This window comes from Pelophylax lessonae (genome assembly GCF_965119305.1).
Source record: "Pelophylax lessonae genome assembly, chromosome: 9".
In the NCBI taxonomy this organism is placed as follows: domain Eukaryota; kingdom Metazoa; phylum Chordata; class Amphibia; order Anura; family Ranidae; genus Pelophylax; species Pelophylax lessonae.
Genome location: NC_138776.1, coordinates 151,099,715 through 151,123,190, shown reverse-complemented (window position 1 = coordinate 151,123,190; position 23,476 = coordinate 151,099,715). Strand labels below are relative to the sequence as shown.

Below are 23,476 nucleotides of genomic sequence, written 5' to 3'. Positions count from 1 at the left end.
GGGTTGCTTGCTGGCACCCTGTTGTGGGTTGGTGGCTGACACCTGGCAGTGTGGGTTGCTTGCTAGCACCCTGTTGTGGGTTGGTGGCTGACGCCTGGCAGTGTGCGTTGGTGGTTGACGCCTGGCAGTGTGGGTGGCTTGGTGTCACCCTGTTGTGGCTGGCTTGCTTGCCGGAACAGTGTGGTGGGTGGCTGGCTGGCTTGGTGTCACCCTCTTGTGGGTGGCTGGCTTACAGGAACACTGTGGTGGCTGGCTGGCTTGGTGTCATTCTTTTATGGGTGGCTGTCTTGCAGGAACACTGTGGTGGGTGGCTGTCTTGGTGTCACCCTGTTCTGGGTGGCTGGCTTGCAGGAACACTGTGGTGGCTGTCTTGGTGTCACCCTGTTATGGGTGGCTGGCTTGCAGGAACACTGTGGTGGCTGGCTGGCTTGGCGTCACCCTTTTATGGGTGGCTGGCTTGCAGGAACACTGTGGTGGGTGGCTGGCTGGCTTGCTTGCCCCCCTGTTCTGGGTGGCTGGCTTGCAGGAACACTGTGGTGGCTGGCTGGCTTGCAAAAACACTGTGGTGGCTGGCTGGGTTGCTGTCACCCTGTCATGGCGGTCATTCCCCATCCGGGGGTATCGGTCTGCGGTCCTATGAGGAGCATCAGGAGCACTTTCTTGCACGTTTCCTTCTACCGGAGGAAGTGCCTTTGACTAATCCCTATACCTTATGCTTGGCTATGTTACTGATTGGTTTATATCTTATTTGTTCCTTTATTTTGAACAATTGATATTTTCACAATTGGCCACAGCAGCGCATGCTCCTTTGAGTTGCCTCAGCAGGTCGTCCCTCGTGATTACTTTACTGTTACTGGCTTGCACCGTGCCTGGACTGCAGCTGGCTGTATATGAGGCTGTCTGAGGCGTGGGAGGCGGTCCTAAGGTAGAGAACGTGTGCAGTGCGCGGTGAAATGGCATCACGTATGGGCCGCGCAGGCGTGGGAGGCGGTGTTAGAAGGCAGAACGTGTGTGCGCAACATACGCAATGACGTCACGAAAATATTGGCAATATCGGTAAAGCCAAAGGCCGATTCCGATATATAAGGGAAAGTGCATATAGGCCCCCGATATATTGGTGTTGCCGATAATTGGTCGATCTCCAATATGTATATATATATATGCAGAGGCGGCTCTAGGCTTTGTGAGGCCTAAGGCAAAACTTGGACATGAGGCCCCACTCACGCTCATAATGGGAAAAATAATTCAAGCAATAAAAATTAACTGTATAAATTGCATATATTAAGAGCCTTAACCTTTGTACTATGAATTCACAGTTTCTAGAATTTTCTCTAACCAATTCTTCTTTAATCAAAGATCATTAAACATCGGGTATGTATGTATATATATATATGTCTGCTCTTACATCACAGTCTCCAGCATTTCCCTGTAGGTCATGATTCCCTGAGTCCCTCCTTACATCAGAGTTCAGTGTCCCCCCTTACATAAGAGTTCTTCTTTAAATCAGATTCCCCCCCAGCATCTCCTCCTTACATCAGAGTCCACAGAATTCCTCTTTACATTAGAGTCCCCCTCTTAAATCAAATTTCACAGAGCCCCCTTAACATCAGAGTCTCCAGAGTTCCCCCCCTACACTGTAAGAGGTAACTCTGAAGACTCTGATGTAAGAGTTTAGGGGGAATGTTGGGGACTCTGAAGTAAGGGGAGTTCTGGGAACCCCAATTTAAGGGGGAATGCTGGAGACTCTGGTGTAAAATGGAACTCTGTGGTAACCAAAGCTCCCCCTTGCATCAGAGTTTCCAGAGACCCCCTTACACTTCCCTTCCTCAGTCCGCCAAAGTCTAGGGCATGACAAGTCCCACTGAAGAAGGCTGCCATACCTGAGTCCCCACAGAGGGCACTGTAAATTCCAGTATAGTGCACTGCCATTCCTCCCTGAGGAATGGAAGCCTGCTATGCTTGGACTTGTACTGCTCTCTGTAGGGGACTGAGGCATGGCAGCCTGCTATTCTGGAACTTGTAGTGCCCTCTGTGAGGGACTGAGGATTCCTCAGTCCTCCACATTCTAGGGCACTATAAGTCCCAGCATAGTGGGCTGTCATTCCTCAGTCCCTCACAGCTGGGGGGAAAAACAACAGAGTTAAACATCTAAATGACAACTCCAACCAAAACTACCAATAATTTATAGAGTCCATATGCTATATAATGTCACAGCCCCGCTACCCCTCACCTTCCACCTCGGGTGCTGTCATTGTGTAGGGCAATGGGGTTCCAGCTCCACCATGTTTGGCTTTGATGTCAGATATGCAGGACTGGCTCAGCTCCACTCTCTTCCCTGGCAACTGACTCTGGCGTCACGGGGGGCCTCTCCTCCTCCCCCAGCCACCCAGGGGCCCTCTCCTTCTCCACCAGCCACCCAGGGGCCCTCTCCTTCTCCACCAGCCACCCAGGGGCCCTCTCCTTCTCCTCCACCCCCCCAGGTACCCTCTCCTTCTCCTCCAGCCACCCAGGGGCCCTCTCCTTCTCCTCCAGCCACCCAGGGGCTCTATCCTTTTTCTCCTCCAGCCACCCAGGGGTCCTCTCCTCCTTCTCCTCCAGCCACTCAGGGTCCCTCTCCTTCTCCTCCTCCAGTCAACCAGGGTCCCTCTCCTTCTCCTCCTCCAGCCACCCAGGGGCCCTCTCCTTCTCCCCCAGCCACCCAGGGGCTCTCTCCTTCTTCTCCTCCAGCCACCCAGGGGCTCTCTCCTTCTTCTCCCCCAGCCACCCAGGGGCCCTCTCCTTCTCCTCCAGCCACCCAGGGGCCCTTTCCTTCTCCCCCAGCTACCCAGGGGCCATCTCCTTCTCACCCAGTCTCCCAGGGGCCCTCTCCTTCTCCCCCAGCCTCCCAGGGGCCATCTCCTTCTCCCCCAGCCACCCATGGGCCCTCTCCTCCCTCAGCCACCCAGGGGCCCTCTCCTTCTCCCTCAGCCACCCAGGGGCCCTCTCCTTCTCCCTCAGCCACCCAGGGGCCCTTTCCTCTTCCCCTAGCCACCCAGGGGCCCTTTCCTCTTCCCCTAGCCACCCAGGGGCCCTTTCCTCTTCCCCTAGCCACACGGACCCTCTCCTTTTCCTTTAGCCACCCAGGGAACCTCTCCTTCTCTTCCAGCCACCCTCTCCTCCCCCAGCCACCCAGGGCCTTCTTCTTCTCCTCCTCCTCCACCAACCATTCTAAGACTCTCCCAACTTCCCTGGGGCTACTCACGTAGTAGACACTACAAATCTATGACCAGCCTGCAGAGTGACAAGTCTGGGCCTGGTTACCTGTATGTTCCTGGGCCAGGGCAGATCTCAACTCCCAGAGCAACAACCGATGATAGCAGAGTGAGCTGACCGGGCAGTCACTTCCTACTGATGTAGGTACACGCCCACCGATTCCTCCACATCTTAGGATTACATGATCAGACGGCCAATCCCCAGGCAGAGAAGTCGGAGTAAGTGTCAGTGGACAACAGACACCTGGCAGCCGCAGTGAAGGGACTGCAGCACACTGCTGCAACTTTTATATCCGAGGATTTAAAACAATCTTTTACTTGGGAGATTTCCCTGACTGCGCCCTTCTAAATGTTGTCGCTCCGCCACTGGCCGCGAGGCCCCTGTAGGTGTGAGGCCTTAGGCAACCGCCTAATTTGCCTAATTAGAGAGCCGCCTATGTATATATGTGTTAGCTACCATGTGTCTGTACATGTCATTAATGCTCTTTTTATCTTTGGTTTCACGTTTTAAACTGGACGGCACTATAATCTCACAATATCCCCCCAAGATTACAGGCTGCCCATCTCCTTCTTTACAGATCTGTTTTTAGAGGAAAAACGTCTCCTCTGTTTTCCCTCAGAGAACTGAAGTTTTCGACTTCATAAACAGGCTGCAGGGGGGATCATTTTCCTCTGAGAACTGCTGAGAACTGAACTGAGAAAAAACTTCTCCATTTAATAAAAGGTACACCAAGGCCAGTTTTTTTTTTTTTTATAAATATTTAAAAAATGTTTCCTGCTTTTTTCATTAATATACACCTTATCACACTGAAAAAAAACCGCAAAATTTAAAAAAACCTACGTTACTTCATTGGAAAATAACTTTGCAATGCTTTGTACCAGAATCATAATTTTAGTGTTGTTTTAAACAGGACAAATTACAGAATAAAATGCTTTCTTTTTATATGCAATAATACTATTTATTTTTAACTAACGCTTCTCAAAATAAGAAAAAGTGCCTTTTGTTTAACTTTATTACGTTTAATTGTCTAAGGATTGCGAAAAAAAATCATTGTTGCAGGACAATATTCACTAAAAGAAAGCCTTGTTTATCCTTAAAAAAAAACAATATATGTACTACGTTATCTTAAGTAATGACATCATAGTCACCAAATAAATAGGCTCATAGCAGAAGTTAGAAAATTGCTTTGGTTAATAAGGGGTGAAGAGGTGTGAGAGCCAAAGTAGTTAAGAAGGGTACATTCTAGTCTATGCTTGAATTTGCAATTTTGACTCTGGCAGATATGCAAACCTGTTCCAGGTGTACCTGTACTCCAGAATATCCCTTCCTTTATTTTGGAAAACCTTTTATATGTGCATTACATGCTATGCTTGTACAGTGTTGTAGGTACAAGAAAGGCACGTAGGGCAAATTGGGCAATTCAATTTGGTAAATGTTCTTGCATTATTATTAGAGTTGAATGTTAAAGTGAACAAATTTCTTCAGCATGTCAAAGCTCTTGCAATCCAGACAACAGTGTAATGAGACAATTTGTCACATTTGTCAGCACTCATGCACATAATAGTCTACACAAACTTACAACACATATTGTAACCGCATTTACTTGACACACTGGCACACTGAGCAGACAGTTGGGGGCTGTGGTTCAGGTGTTTTCTAGCTTCAAAATTCATCAAGATAAATAAAAAAACATAAAAAAAAAACATAAGCCAGTGACCGAGAGGTCATAATGAATGCACTTTATCACAGGTAAGCACAGGTTAAGAAATGGCATATCCAATGGGCAATTCACAAGGGTTTCCCACCATTCTTTATCAAGGCACTAGGGGTTCTTGATTACCTGAAAAAAAAAAAGGATTCAATCTAAGAGCATCATGGCTTAGGTTTTGTCTGTATGGGCAGTGGGTGAGCAATTGACTTTCTTCCAATGGCAGGGTTTTCAATTCTGACTAGAGAATATTAAAATTGCCTATGTTCACCGCTATTTGCCTGGGTTGTTAAAGTCAACAAATCCAAACACTTCCAAAACTATGCCAGTTGGTTGGCTTATTCTGTCTCTAGTAGGTGAGACTGTGGTTATAATATTAGTTTGAAAGATCATTTAAGGAAGGATATAAAAAGTTAAGTTCTGTAAAATATGTTGTTGCTTTACAAATACAGTAAGTGGACTGATGGGCAAAAATAAACTTTTCATTTTTGCCATGTCCCAATGCTCTCATAATCAAATCTTCAATTTAACAGATACTGACCTTCAGATGAAATACTGTTGGTGTTGCACTGATGATAACGTTGGGAAAAATGAGCCAAAATTCTCTCTCTCTCTTGTGTCTCACCCATAAGAGCCAACTCCTTCAAAAACATCCTAGGAGTAAAAAAAAAAAACACTGCATTATAGTCTCACAACAAAAAAAACAACTGTGAAAGGAGGAAGTACAGTCAGAAATGATATATTTTGTGTCTTGTAGTCTGCTAACCTGCTGGCATCTTATATTGCTAGGGGGCTTCAGCGGTGTGATCTTACCTCCTATTTCCTAGCTATGATTATACCCATCACAGATATTTGGGTGTTCTCACTCTTTCCTTGCTTTCTCCACAATATATAATACAAAATTCAAAAGGCAGGTTGGGATCCCTAGTTATGGCTACAGCCGCAATGCAGGCCTGGGAAATTTTGCACTTCATCTTGTTACTGGAGGCACATGTTAAATAATAAAAATACTAGATTAAACTCTCCAGCATCCATCAAATATGGAAATATCAAGTAGTGTTTGGTGGTTGGTACTTTCAATACTGCCTTTATATTTTCCCCATCTATTGTTTTTGTCTCATGAAGAACAGAGACGGACCAGCCAAAAACAAATCAAGGGCAATAGGCTAGATAGATATTGTAGAAATGTTGCATATCCTATAACTCTAAAAACTGAAAGAAAAATAGTGGCAGCCAGCACAAAAGGAAAACCATATCCAGAAATGCAAAATAAAAAGAACAGTGAAGCGCCTAATAATAATAATGGTAACTAGTACACATATGCACAAAAGAAATGTGAAAGAGATGTAATGACAACAATCTTACAAAAAACCATACATAATTGTGATTGATGTACACATGAATGGTGAAACAGGACAATCCTGGTAATAAACAGTCTCTAAATCTGATGATAAGGAGAAGTGATCATAGGAAGCCGCTCCCACTGTAGAGCAATAATCCACCACCGTGAAGAAACAACAGGGGTACTCTTACGAAACGAGGTGGACCCTCAAATTAATGAAAGGTCAATCGAGCATTGAATGAGTATCTGGTGTCAGATCAGCAGGTATCCAGTCACTATAACTCCTTTATCTCATAAAACGGAATGGAAATAAACTTTTCAGTTGGAAATGTCCCCAACTCCTTCAAAAGTACCAAGCGCATTATCCCGCAGTGTGGTAAATGTGAAGAGCAAATTGGACATCATCTGTGTAGTCGTCATTGTCTTCCAACTCTTGCTGACCCGGAGTGAGAGACCAGAGATAGAAGCAAGGATGATTGCACTTTAATTGGTCAGTATATCCTAAATTGTTATTTAAGTTTTAGGTATCTGAGCTTGGGTTTTCAGGTCTGCACACCTGATGTTGCCTTCTAGGTAGGGTGCCTTTCTTCCTGTTGGTTTTTTAGAATGCTATATATTTTGCACAGCGCAGACACCCAAAATCCAAGGTGGCTGGGAAAGAAGCTACAAACTATGGCAGGGAGGGCTCACTGCTTAAGTCCCTAAAAATACAACCCCAATTCCAAAAAAGTTGGGACACTGTGTAAAATCTACATCAAAACTGAATGCAATGATTTGCAAATCTCATAAGCCCGTATTGTATACACAATAGAAAAAAGAAAACATATCAAATGTTTACACTGAGAAAATGTACCATTTTAAGAAAAAATTAGGTCATTTTGAAATTGATAGCAGCAACACATGTCAACAGAAGTTGGGACAGGGCAACAAAATGCTGGCAAAGTTGGTGGTACTAACAAGGAAGAGCTGGAAGAACATTTTTCAACTAGTTATGTTAATTGGCATCTGGTCAGTAACATCACTGGGTATTAAAAAAGCACCTTAGGGCTGGCCATACACTAGCCAAAAAATCGTTCAAACACATTTTCGAAAAACGAAAAATCGGCCGTGAGAGCAGATGATCGTGCCAACTTGTAATGACCGAATTTCGAGCGATAAATCGTTCAATGGACGTTTTTCGTTCAATTTGTCACATATGCCTAGTGCAAACAGTTTGGCCGAGAAACACATTTACCTTTCAATTTATTGTTCGTTCGGCAGAGTTTTCCAAACTGTTCCTTCGATCTTTCGGCTCTGAAAAGTTAAAAACGATTTTCTATTTGTGCTCATTAACTGGACAAAAAAACGAATGATCCAACCAAATTATAGATTTTTGAATCATTTTTCGGCTAGTGTATGGCCAGCATCAGAGTGTCTCAGGCATAAAGATGGGCAGTTTCACCAGTGCAAATCTGCACCTAAAAATTGTCGCACAGTTTCAGAATAATGTGTTCCTCAACTTATAATAGCAAAGACTTTAAATATATCATCATCTACATTACATATGCAAGGTAAAGCTCTATCACGCAAAGAAAAAGCCATATCTGAACATGATTCAGAAATGCTGCCATCTTCTCTGTGCCAAAGTTCATTTAAAATGGTCTGTTGCAAAGTGGAAAACTGTTCTGTGGTCAGACGAATTGAAATTTGACAACCATAGGTGCGGCGTCCTCCAGGAGAGGGACCTTCCAGCTTTTTATCAGTACTCCATTCAAAAGCCTGCATCTCTGCTGATATAGAGGGTGCATTAATGCATATAGAATGGGCAGCTTGCACATCTGGAAAAGCACCATTAATGCTGAAAGATATATGCAGGTTTAAGAGCAGCATATGTTCCCATCGAGATGACGTCTTTTTCAGGGACGGCCTTGCATATTTTAGCAGGACAATGCTAGACCACATACTGCATCTATAATAACAGCATGGCCTCATGGTAGAAGAGTCAAGGTGCTTAACTGTCTTGCCTGCAGTCTAGACTAGAAGAATGGTCAGAACTCTGGCAACTGAAATTTAATGTGGATAAGTGCAAGATAATGCACCTGGGGCGTAAAAACCCAAGGGCAGAATATAGAATATTTGACAAAGTCCTGACCTCAGTATCTGAGGAAAGGGATTTAGGAGTAATTATTTCAGAAGACTTAAAGGTGGGAAGACAATGTAATAGAGCAGCACGAAATGCCAGCAGAATGCTTGAATGTATAGGGAGAGGTATAAGCAGTAGAAAGAGAGAAGTGCTTATGCCGCTGTACAGAACACTGGTGAGACCTCATTTGGAGTATTGTGCGCAGTACTGGAGGCCATATCTCCAGAAGGATATAGATACTCTAGAGAGAGTTTAGAGAAGAGCTACTAAACTAGTACATGGATTGCAGGAAAAAACTTACCAGGAAAGGTTAAAGGACCTTAACATGTATGGCTTGGAAGAAAGAAGAGACAGAGGGGATATGATAGAAACTTTTAAATACATAAAGGGAATCAACTCGGTAAAGGAGGAGAGCATATTTAAAAGAAGAAAAGAAAAAAGAGGACACAGTTTTAAATTAGAGGGGCAAAGGTTTAAAAGTAATATGAGGAAGTATTACTTTACTGAGAGAGTAGTGGATGCATGGAATAACCTTCCTGCAGAAGTGGTAGCTGCAAATACAGTGAAGGAGTTTAAGCAAGCATGGGATAGGCATAAGGCTATCCTTCATATAAGATAGGGCCAGGGACTATTCATAGGATTCAGATATATTGGGCAGACTAGATGGGCCAAATGGTTCTTATCTGCCGACACATTCTATGTTTCTATGTTTCTAGACCTGGCAACAACTGAAATTGGTGCATCTAGAAATGCCAAATGTATTAAAGAAGATCCAGGACTGTTGAGCAGTTAAGTCCTACATCAAGCAAGAATAGGACAACATTTGTCTCCCAAAATTCCAGCAACTGGCCTCTACAGATCCCAAAAGTTTGAAGAGTTTTGTTAAAAGAAGAGGGAATGCAGCACCATGGTAAAAATGGCCCTGTCCCAACTTTTTTGAGACTTTTTGCGAACATCAATTTTAAAAATAACCACATTTCTTTCTTTAAAATTGTACATTTTCTCAGTTTAACATTTGATATGTTTGCTATTTTCTATTGGGAATACAATATGGGTTTATGAGATTTGCAAATCATTGCATTCTATTTTTATGTAGATTTTACACAGCGTCCCAACTTTCTTGGAATTAGTGTTGCAGACCCCTGCTTTATTCACCCTACCAGTCTCCTCTCAAAAACTTTTGGATTAAATGCATTTTTAACAATCAAGCTTTGGAGCTGCAGCAATTCTTTTCTCCATGTTGTTACAGGTACACCGCAAATTTGTTGGGAGTCTGTGGAGACATGCAAATATCTTCCAATGTTAAGTTAAAACTATGTAGAACAGGAGGAGGCAACCTTTTGAACACAGTCTACAGAAAAATGTTTTTAAAAGAAACAGAGTGTCAGTTATATAAAAAAGTAAAGTTCACACTCTCAATGATGAAAAATAATTTTTGCACAGTAAACTCTGTAAACTATTTGCATTAATTTACCACTTACCGACCAGCCACGTAGACCTACGTTGGCTGACTTTAAGTGGTTGTACTAGCTAGAGGCATCCCCCCGGTACTGTTTTTTAGAGCCAGCGGTCGGCTTTCCAGCGGTAATGATTGCTGTGGCTCGGGAGCCGCTCGATCGTTACCCCAGTGAGCGGGAGGGAACGCCCCCCCCTCCCCCTGCCTTCCCCGGCTCTGCCAGGGTCCCCCGTCCCACCGGGAGACCCGAGCAACCAGCTGGCGCGTCTGCCAGCGGCGTCCATGACGTCACATCCGGGTTACTCGGCTGCTAAAGGCGCAGGATTTAAAAAGTGAATGTATTCAAAAATGCAGTTTTCGACGTTTTGAATACATGGAAGTGTAGTGGAGGGGTCTAGGTCTTTTAGACCCCCGATCCCTCCATAAAGAGTACCTGTCACTGCCTATTGCTACAAGGGATGTTTACATTGCTTGTGACAGCAATAAAAGTAATCAGTTTTATTTTTTTTTAAACAATCTAAATAGAGAAAAAAATTTTTTTAGCCGCCCCCGTAGCCGTGAGCTCGCACATGAAAGAAAACATATACGGGAAGTCGTGGCGCAAATAAAATCGCTGTTCAAACCACACATGAGGTATCGCTGTGATCGCCAGAGCGAGAGCAATAATTAAAAAAAAAGAGCTACACTCTAACTCTAAACTGGTAACCGTTAACATTTTTAAAGCGTCGCCTATGGAGATTTTTATTTGTCGCCATTCCGCGGGTGTGCACAATTTTAAACCGTAACATGTTGGGTATCTATTTGCTCGGCGTGACATCATCTTTCGCAGTATACAAAAAAAAGGGCTAACTTTACTGTTTCATTTTATTAAATGCAGTGAAATGTAATTTTTCAGAATTTTCCCAAAAAAATGGCGTTTGAAAGACCGCCACGCAAATACCGTGTTACAAAAAATATTGCAATGACCGCCATTTTATTCTCCAGAGTCTTTGCTAAAAAAAAAAAATATATATATATATATATATATATATATATATATATATATATATATAATGTTTGGGGGTTCTTAGTAGTTTTCTAGCAAAAAATTCTGATTTTAACTTGTGAAGAAAATTTGTCAAAAATGGGCTCAGTCCTTAAGTGGTTAATTGAAGTAATAAATGAACACCAAGCTTTCAAAGATGGTAAATGGTAACTTACTCTTGTTCCAGAACACATATGCTGCGATGTAAGTACAGTAAGGATGAAAGGATTATGTCAGCCGAGGACTTCAAGGAAATATACAGTTGGAAGTAAAGTGTGAGGTGACTGTGGTCGTCCTAATAAAGTTCCCTTTAGATCAGACCCATTTTCTCCAACCTCAGACCCTAAATCAGCCCCAATTCCTGCACCTTCACCCCTCAGATCAGCCCAGTGGCTGCACTTTCGTATCTGAGATCAGTCCAGATTCCTGGACCTTCACACTTCAGATCAACCCCAATTCCTGCACTTTCACACATCAGATCAGCCCCAGTTCCTGTCCCACCTGGCATAAATGGACCAAGCTGTTTCCACATAGATACTCCAGAAATGAACCCCAGCCAATGCTCCGGTTTAAGACAGTGCTGCCTGCATCATGCAGTAGAATTTGAGAATAATGGTGTCTCAATTCCTGCATTTCCAACTTTCTTTCTCTGAGTTGATAGTTACCAATAGCTGTTTGGAAGTTGTAGTCCCAAACAAAAGTTCTAAAATAGTAGCTACCAAACCTTGTTTTAAAGTAGTAGTTCATTTTACTGGGAACTACTACTTTAGAACAGAGTTTGGTAACTGCTACTTTATAACCAGGTTTGTAACTACTACATTAAAAGTTTTAAAGGGAGCTACTACTTTAGAACAGGGCTGTGGTGATTACTACTTTATCACTTCTGTTTGTCCTTGAGTACTAGTTACCAAACTCTTTTCTAAAGTAGTAGCTCCCAAACCCTGTTCTAAGGCTACATTTGCATGGATGTTTAGCTACAGTGTGATTGGCAGCAGCAAGACTGCTGATTCTTGCTGCTGTTTTTGACACCAGTAAGCAGGCATCACTTCAGCCCCAGTTCCTGCACCTTCACACTCCAGATTCGCTCCAATTCCTGGACCTTCACATTCCAGATTATTTGCAATGCCTGCACCTTCACGCTCCAGATTAGTTCCAATTCCTGCACATTCACAGTCTAGATTAGTTCCAATTCCTGCACATTCACAGTCTAAATTAGCTCCAATTCCTGCACATTCACACTCCAGATTAGCTCCAATTCCTGCACCTTCACGTCTCAGATCAATCCCAATTCCTGCACTTTTACACAGCAGATCAGACCCGATTCCTTCACCTTCACACCCCAGATTAGCTCCAATTTCTGCACATTTACACTCCAAATTAGCTCCAATACCTGAACCGTCAAACTCCAGATTAGCTCCAATTCCTGCACCTTCACACTCCAGATTAGCTCCAATTCTGTACTTTCACTCAGCAGATAAACCCTATTCCTGTTTCTTCAAGCCTCAGATTAGCCCCAATTGCTTCACCATTACACCGCCCAATTAACCCCAATTCCTGCTCCTTTAGCCTACCTTCTCATGGCTGTTTAACCAAGGTGTGAATAGCAGCAGCAAGACTCTGCTGATTCCTGTTGCTGTTTTTAACACGAGTGAGCAGCTAGCTGAGGTAGCTGAGCCTGTACAGTACACTTTTATGACAAGCTGTCGGCGGCCGTAGCTATTGGTGGCTGTTCACACAACCAGCAATTACCTGTAGTGATTACTGCTGGATGCACAAAAAAGCCATTCAGCAGCCATCTGGTAATCACTGGCTGTGTGGACAATCAAGAGTAGCTGCAGCCCCTAGCAACCCATCATGATAGTGTACTGTACAGGCTCGGTGGCTGCAGCTAGCTGCTCACTGGTGTCAAAAATTACAGCAGAAATCAGCAGAGTCTTGTCACTGCCATTCACACCATAGCTAAATGCTCAAGTGAATGTAGCCTAGATTAGTACTTGCCATTAGTTGTTATGTCAGAAAAGCTTTTAAAACCTTCCTCCCTCCACATTAAATCCTCTATTACATTGAGGTAATGAGGTCTTTTTTGGAAGGGGTTAAAAGCCATTTGCAGAGAAACTTCTCTGGCTATAATGGCATCCTCTCCAAGCTGAGCCAGGCACATGGCAGCTGAGGGAGAGAAATGTTTAGAGGGAGAGCAGGCACACTGATAGTAAAAGCCTGGTTATGAGCCAGCTCAGGCTAAATAAGTACTGTACCACAGATGAGGAAAAACACTGAATATAATTAGCCCTCCAAAGTGAGTACAAGCAGCCTGGGAGCTCTGACTGATCCGGTCTAGTCTGTTCTTCAGTGTGGAGAGAAGGCAGGAACCCGCACTTGCGGGAAAAAAGGTGGGCAGGAATAAAGATGTGCAGGCACAAGTCGCTCTTAACCCAGCAGTGCTGTGTCCTACACATGCAGCTGTGGCTTTGGCGGAAGCCAGCTAGTTATAATGTGTGGAAAGTGGGTCTCCAAGATTTCACTTGCGTGCTGTTGTAAATACTGTAGCGTGCCACCTCTGGTACGTGTGCTGGGGGTTGCTGACCCCGATGCAGAAAAAGAAAGTCTGTCTAAAGGGTAATCGATCATGCATTTTTAAATATAATGTATTATCTTACAGCATTTGATTCTAAAACTATTACATTAAAAGTTACTAAAAATTTAAAAAATATCTAGAAGTGTACACAAACCTCGTTTCCTCTACATGAGCTCTCTATGTTTAAGGAACACATGGCAAGCCTTTAGCTATGCAAGATGCAATAATAAAACTGGTTGAGCGGAATGTTAATCCCTTTGGAAGATAAGCACCGATGTTATAAGAAAAAAAAAAAATAATAATTTGTCCGTGTCTTATGGTCTATGCTCTAAATGCCACTCAAAAAAAAAAAAAAAAAGTATTTTCTCTCATTGCACACACAAAAGCCTCATTAAGACAAATTTCTCTTTTAAACAAGGGTATCAAATTTTTACGGAACATCTGTGTGTATTGTTCATGTTACTTAATAAGAACACATTTTAGCGATACAGAACTGGGGCTTGAACCCAGAGGTTTGCTTTGATTCTGGATCCTACTCACATTTGCCATTTTTTTCCCTGTAAAACAGGATCTGATCTCAAAAACTGAAGATTTTCTATATTATAGAGGACATCTGCAAATAGTATTCTGCCTAAGCACTCTAAAAAACATACTGCTTGTCTGGAATTTCTCCTAAAATTAGCAGTGCACTTCCTGGTATGTGAATGAGCCTAGGTATTCCTGTGCCTATAGCCTCAAAGCTGTACACTGTATTTGCAGTGTGAGATCCAAGACACAGCTGCATGTGACTGCTATTCTCAAAAGATTTGGTGATATCACTATTATACTGCTCAAATGTTTTCCTTGCTGGAGGCTCTAACATAAGGAAGCAAAGCACTGCATTTAGCAAGCATGGCTTCCTCCACTGGAGAAAGTGCAGAACAAGACATAATAAGTTAGTAATAGGCAAACTATTAGTTGCAGGGAGACCAAAGACAATGCTGAAGACTAGTCCTCTGCCTATCTTTGTTTTGGACAGAGCTTCCAAAGTTTAGTTTCTCTGAAGGCTACATCTACACTAGCCTACCCTGACCGTGATAAACTGAAAAACGCAGCGTTTTTGTTGCGTTTTGGGTTTTCTCGTGGCCAGCAGTCAAAACATTCCGAATTCAAGAGAGGGAAGTTTAGCCTAACCTAAACGTGGCAGCTCCTAAACTATACATGGGCACATCGTTTTTTTATGGAGTTGAGTTTAGGAGCTTTGGCAAAGAAAACGCCAAAAGCTCCTACACTCAACTTTAGGAGCTGCCAGTGTACATGAAGCCTTAAGGCTATGTTCACATCTTGGCGTTGCTATTTTTAGGCGTTTTTTAGGCATTTTTTCCAGGAGTTTTTATGGGCGTTTTTTCAGGCGTTTTTAGGTTAACAAGTGACCAAATGAAAAAAATAAAAACACCTGTAATCTGCCCAAAAAAAAAGCTCATGTACCTTTTTGAGCATTGGGAATTTTGCTTAAAACGTCAAAACGCTCAGATGTGAATAGGGGCCATTGAAATGAATAGGATTTCTCTTGTTGGGCGTTTTTTGAGCTGATCCTAGAGCAGAAAAAAAGCCCCAAAACGCCTACATGTGAACTTAGCCTAAAAGAGAAGTAGAGGATTTTTTTTCAAAAATCATACCTAGGTGGATGCAGCATCAGTCCAATGCTCCATCTATCCTACCCCCCCCCCCCCCAACACTGAGAACCGAGTTACTAAACACTGCTGATCGCTTGATTCTCAGAGCTCTGTGAGCAGAGAGCTGGTGACTGTCAGAGCTGTCTGCTCTGCCTCCCCTGCGCTCAGTAGAGTGCTGAGCTGTGGAAGGGGTGGGAGGGGCTGACTCAGGCTCTCAGGGTTCTGGGTGGATCCTGACCATATGGTCACTATCTTTACCTAGCCTAGACCAGCTCTGTGACGTCAGCTGACAGCGGCCCCAGGAGCGCATCACCTTTAATGGTGATCTAAAGTCACAGCTTACACTTTCATTTTCTAACATCAGCTGCATAATAGAAATACAAATGATTGTTATTTTGACAATCCAAAAAAAGCTTAATTGAAAAATCTCCTTTCATGATGTAATTGTTTCCTGCCTGATGGCCATCTCTCTCAACAACTTCCTGAACTCCCTGCATTCTTTGGAGCTTCTCCTTTGCTCATTCCTTTGGTTTACCTTTGATTTCTAAGGACTACATATTACATGAAATCCTGTACTGATTCCTGAAACGTCTCCTCTCATCACCTCCGTAGTTCAGACAGCAGACTTGTGTGGCATAAGAACACGTCACAAAATTCAGTGAAGCAAATGTGTGCTTGATCATTAAAGGGCATCGGCTTGATATTCATAGACCCCAGGTTATATGCTGGTAACTTCAGGTAATTGGACACTGGCAAAGCATTTGAGGACATGTGCCCCAGGCCCACCTAAAACCCTACCCCACTTTGTGAGTCCTAGTTTTTTGCTAGTGTCCAAAAGTGATGCACCTCTTTCTCCCTTACGGAGAAATCACTCTTCGCTTATCTAGTTTAATATTTTACTTTAGATTCTTTAATCAGAAGTGACATCTTCACTGCCTTCTAATAAAATAATAGAATTAGTGCATCTGAGTGATCTCTGTAAACCTTGGAGGTCGTACCTGAACCCCACACCGTAGGGATAGCCTGTAATGTTGCTCAAGGTTTCTGGATTCTGCTGGGGCACTCACCTCGGCTCTTGGTGCAACACATATAGTTAACCGCAGGGTGCTATACAGGCCCGGGGCTGAGGTCCATTCCTATGGAACCCAGACCCTGAAGATGAAGACCCCTTCAGGGGTATGCCCACCTTGACAGTATCATAGGTGGGATACTCATTCTTTACAGGACACGGCTCTGACAGTGTTGTGTGTCTGCTGACACATATTGAGATATCATCTCTATTTTTGACAGATTTTCTAATCTAGTCTTGGTTTATCCCCACATGCTGGCCCTGCTCTGGGGTTTTTGGCTGCTCCAAACAAAACAAGGTGGATAAACCACCTATCTCCTGGGCTCAGAAAAGCCGACTCCTTGACTGCTCTGACCACGGGACTTTCCAAATGGCGTCTTGGATGGCTAGGATCCTGCTGCCTTAAAGGACTGGGGAAGTCCAACAATACTGCAAACAAGAAACACAAAGAAAGGCACACCGACCTAGCGCATTATCCTCAATATAGGCTTTATTGTTAAAACAAAGAAATGGCTACTCACAAGCAAAGGTATAAATCAATCACATTGGACTCAAAATCTTGAGTATCAAGAGCTCTGAGGAAGAGGCGTATGCCTAGAAACGCGTCAACCGTCATCCTAATAGGACAAGGGACATTCATATGGACTACTCTCGATACTCAAGATTTTGAGTCCGATGTGATTGATTTATACCTTTGCTTGTGAGTAGCCATTTCTATGTTTTAACAATAAAGCCTATATTGAGGATAATGCGCTAGGTCGGTGTGCCTTTCTTTGTGTTTCTTGTTTGGGGTTTTTGGATCTTGTTGGAGGAACTGTTTTGTGGGGGGAACCCTGGGACTCCCTTTCCTTGTTTATCTCCCCTTCGCTGCTGCCAACTATCCGGTCCTTTGATTTTAAAATTCTGATTGTTAGATCTTTCATTGGCTTCCATGATGTGACTACAAGACGTTTGGGTTTCACCTTCTGTCATCATATTTCTACGCTTTTGATATTTAATCTATTTAATAAAAAAATATTTTCTAATAGCTATGAAAAAATGCGAAAGGAGTTGCTAAGAATGGCTCAAGCAAAGGTATTGAAAAAATATTGAAAATCGTACTTTATTGATTGGAGGATAAACAAACATTCAAAATATTTTACATACAAAGTATGTGTATAAAATTGAGATATCAAATGAGTGGTTCAGAAATAAAAATGGAAATTGTTCATGGGCCCATGAGCTGCGTACCAATTGTAATGCGTCCAAACTCATAAAAACACACACACTGGGGATGGCCTCTAAGGCACCACCCCACACCCAGACCGCCACCCACCAATGGCCATTGGTCTCAAAACTGCTGATGATGACCAAAAATCCCCTCTTGCTGTGGAGAGACAGTAGGGACCGGAAAAAAATATAATGATCAATCAATAAATAAATAAATTGATGGAAAACTTGCAAAAATTGATGAAAATTAAATTATGTGGTAACCAATAAATGGGGGCTGCAGTCCATGTAATGAAGGAAGAGCTGAAGCCACCTCAGCAATCTTGATGTCAGACAGGATCAAATGTCATTTGTCATTCAAATATTCACCACTAAGGCAAGTGATGGGTCAAGATAAAGCTGCTGAGCTCCTAAGGTAAGGTGCAGTTCTGTTAGCATCAGATGTCACCTGGTAGTGAGAGCAGGCTGATGAAGGTACACACATGGAATCGTCAGTTTAAAGCCAGTAACATGCAAATATTGCAATAGATTGACCTCATGAACTCAACTCATGCCCTGGATCTGGCAACAAATGGAAATAGTCCAAGATTCACTTTAAGGCAAAGGTAAATACAGCGCAGTCCAGTAAGTCTTCTATGATGGGGAGCTGCATTTCTAGAGTTGCTTTACAGTGAAATTAAATCATGTAGTTCCTTACCAGGGGTAGGGTCAATGAGGAGGAGGTCTATTTGCAGATGCAAGTTATGGCATCAATATTACAGTCCCATCCGTTGCTAGTAACTCATCATACCATACCAGGGTGTCACAATCGACCTTAGGGGCAGGTTGGCTTCTGGAGCTCGTACCAAATGCCACAGAATGGGCTAAGCATCCGAGGTGAGGATGAAGCACTCTGGTGTAGAGGGGGGAAAAGTCGTGTAGACCGAGGGTCTTGTTTCACCGCAGCGGCAGGAGCGATGCCGTGTAGGTCCGGGCAGGGGGCAGAGCCGCGTGTGACGTCAACGCATTTCACGTGACCCAGCACGCTTTGCCCTTCACAATATTTTTTTGACTTCCACTTGTAGGTCGCTATAGTCCCACCCTGTGGGGAACTTTTCTCTTTTTTCTTGTATATCAGGGATGAGATCTACTCTGTAATCCAAACCTATATCCCCCCGATTTTCCCTTTTTCTTTATTCTAGACACAGCCCAAGCAAAAGTCTTTCTTCCAGAAAACAAACTGTTCTCACTCATGGGCTTCAAGGTCAAAATGACATGCCATTCACCCAGTTCCATTCAAGGCCTCTCCAACACAGCATCTTGTTGACATGAAACAAACAATCTCCTTCTCTTGACCTCCCTATGTTTTCACAGATACCAGCTTCTCAGTTTGGGGAGGAAGGTTCTAGTTCCTCACAATTGAGGGAACATGGTTACTGGGGGAAGCCCTGCACCCCATCAACTTCTTGGAGCTCAGAGTAAAAAAACTGTCTTTGCATCACTGGACTCCCCTTCTTCAAGGACAGTTGATTGTCCTACATCAAACACCAGGGGGGTACCAGGAATCATGCAGCCTTGAAGGAAGTAAACCTGATTATCATAATTCTCTTCACTCAATTCAGGCTATTTCTGCCTTTCCTCCAGTGCAAGTTCTGCCTCAACTGCTCCACAAAATAGAGTAAGAGAATGAACCATTGATTCTAATTGCACCAAAATGACCCAGAAGAACCTGGTACACAGACATATTCAGACTTCTAGGAAATAACCAATGACCTCTTCCAAACAGGCCAGATCTGTGTTCTCATGGTCCCATGTTCCATCCTGCTTCTCAGACTATAACTTTAATGGCATGGCTTTAAAACCCAGGTCTGCAAGAACAGAGGGGTCTCTGAGTCTTTCATTACCACATAACCACAAGCAGGGAAAGCTACTTCCAGAAAGATCTACTATTGTACCTGACAATCCTTATTTGCCTGGTTCAAACACAGGCACTTTAACCCCAGTGATTACTGTGTCTCAAATTGTGGCCTTTCTACAATCGGGACTGGACCAGAACATGGCCTTGAGTATTCTTATTGACAATTTTTGGCCTTGTCCATTCTTTTTCAAAGGGCTCTAGCTTCACTCTCCCTTGTAAAACCTTTATTTAAGGTGTATTTGGCATCAAATCCCCCTTGCAGCAGCCTGTGCTCCCTTGGGACCTCAATTTGGTTCTCTCTACCTTGCAGAAACCACCCTTTGAACCTGTCAGGGAACTCCTTGGATGATCACTCCTTCAAGGTAGCCTGCTAGGTAGCTATTATGTCAATAAGATTGGTCTTTCAGGTAGCAGTTCTCTCTTGTAAGCAGCCATTCATCATTCTTCACAAGGACAAAGTGGTCTTGCACCCAAGAGCATCCATTTTTTATAAGGTGGTGTCTGCCTTTCACCTCAAGGAAGACTTTTCTTCTTTGTTCCCTGCTGCTAAGCACCCAAAGGATATTCTTGTCCACTGTCTGGACATGGTCAGAGCCATCAGAGTGTACCTAAGAGCTGCATCTTCTATCAGAAAGACAGACTCCCCATTTGTCCTACCTCCAGGAATTTGCAAGGGACATCCTGTTTTAAAATTCACCAATGCTAGGTGGATAAGAGAATGAATCTCAAGAGCTTACACCACAGTTTTGTAGGGCGCCACCTGGTCTTCTGTTCATACCTTTTCCAAGTTCTAACAAGTGGACATCCAATCCTCTGTGGATACAATAAGGTTCTTGCAGCAGCACTCTGAATAGGTCAATTGACTCTGGTTATTGTTGGGCCTGTTGGCATAGTTTTGTTTGCCTAATTGTTCCTCATCTTTCTTATTCATTGCTTGGGGACATCCCAGGGCCTATGAATATAAAGCCTATGTCCTGTACTGTACGGTTAATCTAAAAGGAGGTTTTACTTACCTGTATATGTAATATCTTGGAGTAAAGTACAGGACACAGGCCACCCTCCCCTCTTTTCCTGTGCTACTCTACATTTCTTGCTAAAAAAAACTGAGGACTCAAGGAGTGGGGTTGGGTTATAGGAGGGGGTCTAGTAGCAGTGTCCTGATAAAGCTTTGCCAGTGTACATACATCTGAAGATACCAACCTATAACTCAGGGTCTAGAAAATATCAAGTCTGTGTCCTGTACTGTACTTCAAAAATTTTTATTTTTTATTTTTTTATCAAACTTCAAAATTGTTTCAAATAATAGGAGTAGGCTAGAAATAATTGAAATACAATGTGAAGATATCGGTACACTGTAGTCATAAAGGGATGGACATGGTCACCAACAATACTCAGATAGGCTGTGGAGTTTAAACAATGTTCAGTTGGTACTAAGGGGGCCAAAGTGTGCCAAGAAAATATCCCCCACACCATTACCCCACCACCAGCCTAAACCGTTGATAAAAGGTATAACGGATCCATGCTTTCATGTTGTTTATGCCAACTTCTGACTCTACCATCTAAATGTCGCAGCCTAAATCAAGACTCAGCAGACTAGGCAACGTTTTTCCAGTCTTCTATTGTCCAATTGTGGTGAGCCTTTGCGAATTGTAGCCTAAGTTTCCTTTTCTTAGCTGACAGGAGTGGTACCTGGTGTGATATTCTACTGCTGTAGCTCATCTGCTTCAAGGTTCGATGTGTTGTGCTTTCAGAGATAGTATTCTGCATACCTTGGTTGTAATAAGTGGTTATTTGAGTTACTGTTGCCTTTTTATTATCTCAAACGAGTCTGTCCATTCTCCTCTGACACCAACAAGGCATTTTCTGCCACACAACTGCCACTCACTGGATATTTTCTCTTTTTCAGGCCATTATCTGCAAACCCTAGAGATGGTTTTGCGTGGGAATCCCAGTAGATCAGCAGCTTTTGAAATACTCAGACCAGCCCATCTGGCACCAACAACCATGCCACGTTCAAAGTCACTTAAATCCCCTTTGTTCCTCATTCTGATGCTCGGTTTGAACTTCAGCAAGTCATCTTCACCATGTCTAGATGTCTAAATGCATTGAGCTGCTCTATGTGATTGGCTGATTAGCATTTTGCGTTACCAAGCAATTGAACAGGTGAACTTAATAAAGTGGCTGGTGAGTGTATATATATGTACACTGCTCAAAAAAATTCAAGGACTTTTTAATCAGAGTACAGAATCAAGTCAGGTAAACTCCTGGGATATTGATCTGGTCAGTTAAGTAGCGGAGGGGGTTGTTAATCAGTTTCAGCTGCTGTGGTGTTAATGAAATTAACAGGTGCACTAGATGGGCAACACTGAGACAACCCCCAAAACAGGAAAGTTTTACAGGTGGAGGCCATTGAAATTTTTTTCCCTACTCATTTTTTCAGACTGTTTTTCACTAGTTTTGCATTTGGCTAGGATCAGTGTCACTACTGATAGCATGAGGCGATACCTGGACCCTATAGAGGTTGCACAGCCAATCCAACTCCTCCAGGATGGCACATCAATGCGTGCTATTGCCAGAAGGTTTGCTGTGTCTCCCAGCACAGTCTCAAAAGCGTGGAGGAGATTCCAGGAGACAGGCAGTACGCTAGCAGAGCTGGACGGGGCCGTATGAGGTTTTTAACCCATTAGCAGGGCTGGTATCTGTTTGTTTGTGCATGGAGGAATAGGATGAGCACTGCCAGAGCCCTACAAAATGACCTCCAGCAGGCCACTGGTGTGAATGTCTCTGACCAATCAGAAACAGACTTCATAAGGGTGGCCTGAGAGCCCGACATCCTCTAGTGGGCCCTGTGCTCACTCCCCGGCACCGTGGAGCTTGATTGGCATTTGCTATTGAACACCAGAATTGGCAGGTTCACCACTGGTGCCTTGTGCTTTTCACTGATGAGAGCAGGGTCTCCTTAAGCACATGTGACAGATGTGAAAAAGTCTGGTGAAGCCATGGAAAACGTTATGCTGCCTGTAACATTGTTCAGCACAACCTGTTTGGTGGTGGGTCAGTGATGGTCTGGGGAGGCATATCCATGGAGGGATGCACAGAGCTCTACAGGCTAGACAATGGCACCCTGACTGCTATTAGGAATCAGGATGAAATCCTTGGACCTATTGTCAAACCCTACGCTGGTGCAGTGGATCCTGGGTTCCTCCTGGTGCATGACAATGCCTGGCCTTATGTGGCAAGAGTATGCAGCCAGTACCTGGAGAATGACCCCCCACTCTCGTCTGACCTAAATCCAACAGAACACCTCTGGGATAATTTGTTTCGGTCCATCCGACACCGCTAGGTTGCACCTCAGTCTGTTTAGGAGCTCAGTGATGCTCTGGTCCAGATCTGGGAGGAAATACCTTAGGACACCATCCGTTGTCTCATTAGGAGCATGCCAAGATGTTGTCAGGCATGCATACAAGCAAGTGGAGGCCATACAAACTACCATTGAGTTGCTGCAATAAAATTTTAGCAAAACAGACTAGCCTGCTGCATCATTTTGTCACTTTTATTTTGGGGGCGTTTTTGAATTCAGTTGTCTTAAGGTTGATCATTTTCAAAATATATAGTGTCTTCTCTTTAACTATTCACCCATGCACACCATCCAAGGCTGCTTGTTCACCAACCTTTCAATGGAAGTAGAGGTGTTCTAAGAATGCACCCAGTATACCTAGTGTATAACTCTTTCACGTACCAGTAAGTGCATTGCTGTTTTTCAGGAAGAATTCATGACAAAAGGTAAATCTCAGGGTACTGCTTAGGCACAATTTTCATTTCCTAATGTTCCTTAGAACAAATATTCACTTTTATGGTTCAGGTCCAATTTAAAAAGGAACCTCCCATGTATTTACAGACTATACACAAAACTATGTAACCATGTGAATAGAATAACTGCTTTCAGTACTATTCAAGTGGTGTTTTTCTTTTTCTTCCATTCTGGAAAAGCATTATTTAAAAAGTTACAGAATCCAGTAGAAAATATATTGTTAAAATCTATAAAATGTGTTGCATAAAAAAACAAAAAAAACTGTTCTCCTAATATCATGACATTGGCACTAAAAAATTGGCAAGAATTTTTTTCACATGGTCCATCAAATTACAGGAAACCCATATTTCAATGAT

At 43.2% G+C, this 23,476-nt stretch overlaps 1 protein-coding gene across 2 annotated transcripts in view; it reads right to left on the bottom strand.

Moving 5' to 3' along the window:
- Positions 1–23,476, bottom strand: part of PSD (pleckstrin and Sec7 domain containing) — a 543,824-nt gene that overhangs the window by 271,280 nt on the left and 249,068 nt on the right. For both annotated transcript variants that reach the window (XM_082267402.1, XM_082267403.1), the window contains exon 8: positions 5,502–5,614. In XM_082267402.1, coding sequence (XP_082123528.1) covers positions 5,502–5,614 — 113 coding nt within the window. The remainder of the gene's footprint in view (positions 1–5,501; positions 5,615–23,476) is intronic.